We start from the raw sequence: 3,683 nt of genomic DNA, 5'->3' as shown, positions 1-3,683 counted from the left end.
TAAAGTTAAGACAGGCAAAAAAGCTGTGGTTTTCATATGCAATGCTTCTACTCTGTAACGCAAACACATACCTAGTAACTTATTACTTCCAAGTGACTACAAAAAAAGCCTTTTAAAAAACATCCTTTCCCTTGTTTTGAAATCTACATACATCTAGCTTTGTTTTGTACTAGTTTTTCCTGATAACCTTTTGTCCATCATACTGCCATATAGATTTCTTCAAACCCTTTTCTTTTAAACCCACTTGCCTTTTTAAAAAGCCCAAATTAAACAAATCTAAGCGTCTCCCCCCGGAAACCCAGCGACTCCATTCTGCGACTGGCTCCTAAATGTAAAAAAAAAAAAAAAAAGCAATCACACAGCAGCAGCACCAGCCACCGCTGCCTGCAAACAAAGGGGGCAGGGACCTGTTTGCAGGCTGGGTGTCACGTTACTCAACCTCCCTTCTCTTTAAATCGCAACCCCCGCCCCCCACAATCGCCACTATATAACTCAGACTGACAGGTCCTGCTGACCAATGGCAGGGATCTTGCCACTTTTGGCGCCCGGCCACCGTTTCCCCTTCAGCCAATGGGGAGCGGAGATCGAGGTATTACACCCAAGGGGACAGCGGAGCCTCCACCAATGGCAGCAGTGTTATTAAAGAGAAATACTATTATGCTAATAGATGTTTTGCTCTAACTTGGTGAGGGCTTTAAAAGCGAGGCAGCCCCAGGCTCACCAGCAGACTGCCGAGGTTCCAGGCTGGTTGTGCTGGCTGCCCATCGAGCGGGGACGGGTGGAAATCACAGCCCTTTTCTCCCCAGGAGCACCACGTTTGGGTCCCTGCCTTCCCTGGGCGAAGCAGCAGCAGCAGGACCATCATGTCCAACGTGCACCTCTCCAGCGCCTCGGCTCTGGAGCGCTTGGCCGCCCGCAGGACTTTCCCCTTGCACGCCCGCACGGGGGTCTGCCGGAACCTCTTTGGCCCCGTGGATCACGAAGAGCTGAGCCGGGAGCTGAAGAGCAAACTACGGGAGATCAGCGAGGATGACCAGAGGCGGTGGGACTACAACTTCCAGACCGACACCCCGCTGGACGGCCCGGGCAGGCTGCAGTGGGAAGAGGTGGAGGGAGGCTCGGTGCCCGCTTTCTACCGGGAGACGCTGCAGGTCGGGAGGTGCCGCTTCCCGGTGCTGCTGGTCAGGTCCAAGCCACCTCTGGGGGGCATGGACACTCCCGCGGGGGTTAACCCCAGGGACCCTCACCAGGAGCTGGTGGTGTCCGCGTCCTCCTCCCCCAGCCCCCAGGGTAAGACGGCAGCCCTGGAAAGCACTATCGCGGGGGGTAAAGAGCGGCTCAACCAGGAGAACCGAGCCGATCAGCTCAACAACTACTCAGGGATTACAATCAAACCCGCACCCTGCGCGCCAGCGGCGCTCAAAAGGGTCTCGTCCTCCAGCGCAGCCCACATCACAGGTAAGGCTGGGGCATGCCCCGCGCACGGCACGGGCGCAACCCTCCCCCCCAGTCGGGCTCTCTGCGCTTCAATCCCCCTGCCTGCCCCTGAGTTTAAAGGGCCCCGGGCATCGCTCGCTCCGCGAAAAGGCTCGCGGCGCAGCTCGCTGGGGCCGGGCTCGGCGCCCGGCCGGGGAAACGCTTACACAGCACATTGCGCGCTGCGGGCCGGCGAAGTAAACAAACCCGACCCAGCTGCAACCCTCCCCCGAGGCAGAGAGGGGGAGTCAAGAGCCGCCAGGCCTCCCGTGCGCGCTGTAATGCGGGGGCCCGGGCAGGGCGGGGCCCGGCTGCTGCGGGAGCACGTTCGTGTGTCCGTCCGCCCCTCCCTGCCGCGGGGGCCGCCCCTGGGGGAGGCGGCGGCGGCCGGGGTGCGTGTGTGTGTGTGTGTGTAACGCCTCGCTCCTGCCTTGGGTCCCTAGATTTCTTTGTCAAGCGGAAAAGGCCGGGGGACTCCAAAGCGGCCTGCGACCATCCCGGCGGGTGTCCCGCCTCTGCGCCCGCCGTGCCCGCCGAGCAGACGCCCCGGAAGCGGCTGCGGTGAACCAGGTGAGCGCCCTCCCCGGAGACCAGAGCGAGCCCCCGGCGGGCGGCCTCCCGAGCCTCAAAACCCAGCCGCGGCGGGAGGAGGAGGAGGGCGGCTGCTGCCGCTGCCCGGCGGCGGGGCGGGCCGCGGGAGGGTGCTGCTGGGCCGGGCCTGGGGCGAGGGCCGTGTCCGGCCTGGCGCCGCGCAGCGGGGACCCACGGAACGCCTCTCCGCGGGGCGTGCGCGCCGCCAACCCAGGAGCGGGGCCTGAATCTCGCCGGGAGCTGGGGGGCGGGTCCCCTTGGAAGGCGGGCCAGGCTGCCGCCGCGCTCTGCCAACGCACACGGGAAGCCACTTCCCCGGGGGGAGTCGGGGCCGCCCCGCCCTTGTGCAAGCCCCTCCCCGGTGATGGGTGAGCTGGGAAGGAGCTGGTTTCGCTGACTCATTCGCCGAGATGGAGGGGCAGATGGGGCGGGGTCGGCCGAGTTACTTTGTGGCCGCCCGGGGCTCTGTCTGTGGCTGCTGGGAGCAGCAGTCGCGGTTACTTTCAGTGGATGTTCCTGAAATTCATAGGGCTGCTTCGCTTCCCTTCCCCCCTTTTCTCCTCAGATTTTGCACTATGACACCCTAAGGGAGATTTTGCTTCGTCTCTGGAGGCGCGGAGCCCAGCGGCTGTTCTGCCCACGCTTCGGCAAGGGGCAACTCTCAAGGGAGCTGGAGCAAGGAGGATTAAGATCTGGGCTCCCTACACCCTCTCCCACGCAAGGAACTGCATGTAGTGAGAGTAGCTCTGACTACAGCCACGGACGGAGCAGTGTTAATTTACAACTGTGCAATGTATTGCGTTTTATATATAAATGTATTATGCCTAATGTGAGTACACTGGCCAGAAGTGTAAAGCTTTAAAGTCATTTATATGAAATGTTTAACCTTTGCTGATCTCTCAGTGCAAAAAAAAAAAAATGTATATTTGTACAAATTTTTTTAAGAGTTATACTAACTTATATTTTCTATTTATGTCAAATGTGGATAACGTTGGTTGATACCCAATAGGCTGTTTGGTTTTTTTTCTTTTGGTTAAGCCAAAGGGCACTATATTTGCTTTTATTTACAAAATGTAAATTTATTTTTATAGTGGGTTTCTTTTTTTTTTTTTTTTTTGCATTCACAAAATGTAGCTATAAATCAAAAAATTTAGTTTTTACTTGAAGACATCTGTTTCAATGGTTCCTGAGCCGGTCTGTACCACTGCCATTGCAAATAATGCCACAAAGTTCAAATAAAAAAAAAAAAGGAGTCAAATCTATTGATGTTAATTCGTATTAAGGAAACATCTAGTGGAACACAAGTGACAGAAAATGCCCTAGTTTGCAAACATTAGAAAACACCTGTGTAAGCTTAAAGTTCCTCCTTAGATCTCAAACTATCTTTCCATTCCACTAACTCATTCATTCTCACACTCCACAGCTGCTGGGGCAGGGGGACACTACAAAACAAGGCCAGTTTCCATACCTTTGTAAAGTAGGATGCTCAAAGAACACAAGGATTGTGGTACAAAGAATCTCAGGATAAAAATGTGCACCACCCCACCAGCCACTATAAATATTTAAAAAACACGTTGCTTCTCAGTGCCTCATCCTGTACATATTGCGTAGCATAG

At 55.9% G+C, this 3,683-nt stretch overlaps 1 protein-coding gene across 1 annotated transcript; it reads left to right on the top strand.

Moving 5' to 3' along the window:
• The first annotated feature begins 516 nt into the window (after positions 1-516).
• Positions 517-3,325, top strand: CDKN1C (cyclin dependent kinase inhibitor 1C). The gene is made up of 3 exons (XM_037899648.2): positions 517-1,458; positions 1,920-2,046; positions 2,633-3,325. The coding sequence occupies exons 1-2, from the start codon at positions 864-866 to the stop codon at positions 2,039-2,041; spliced, it is 717 nt and encodes a 238-aa protein (XP_037755576.1). The 5' UTR covers positions 517-863; the 3' UTR covers positions 2,042-2,046; positions 2,633-3,325.
• Positions 3,326-3,683: the final 358 nt, after the last annotated feature.

Source organism: Chelonia mydas, chromosome 6, assembly GCF_015237465.2.
Source record: "Chelonia mydas isolate rCheMyd1 chromosome 6, rCheMyd1.pri.v2, whole genome shotgun sequence".
Classification (NCBI taxonomy): Eukaryota; Metazoa; Chordata; order Testudines; family Cheloniidae; genus Chelonia; species Chelonia mydas.
The sequence above is the reverse complement of the archived record's forward strand: the minus strand, read 5'-3'. Positions and strand labels throughout refer to the sequence as shown.

Excerpts from the sequence above, each read along its gene's own strand:
- CDKN1C (XM_037899648.2), top strand. The coding sequence starts at position 864 with ATGTCCAACGTGCACCTCTCCAGCGCCTCGGCTCTGGAGCGCTTGGCC. Across the intron at positions 1,459-1,919 it reads CAGCGCAGCCCACATCACAG|ATTTCTTTGTCAAGCGGAAA; the intron begins GTAAGGCTGGGG and ends TTGGGTCCCTAG.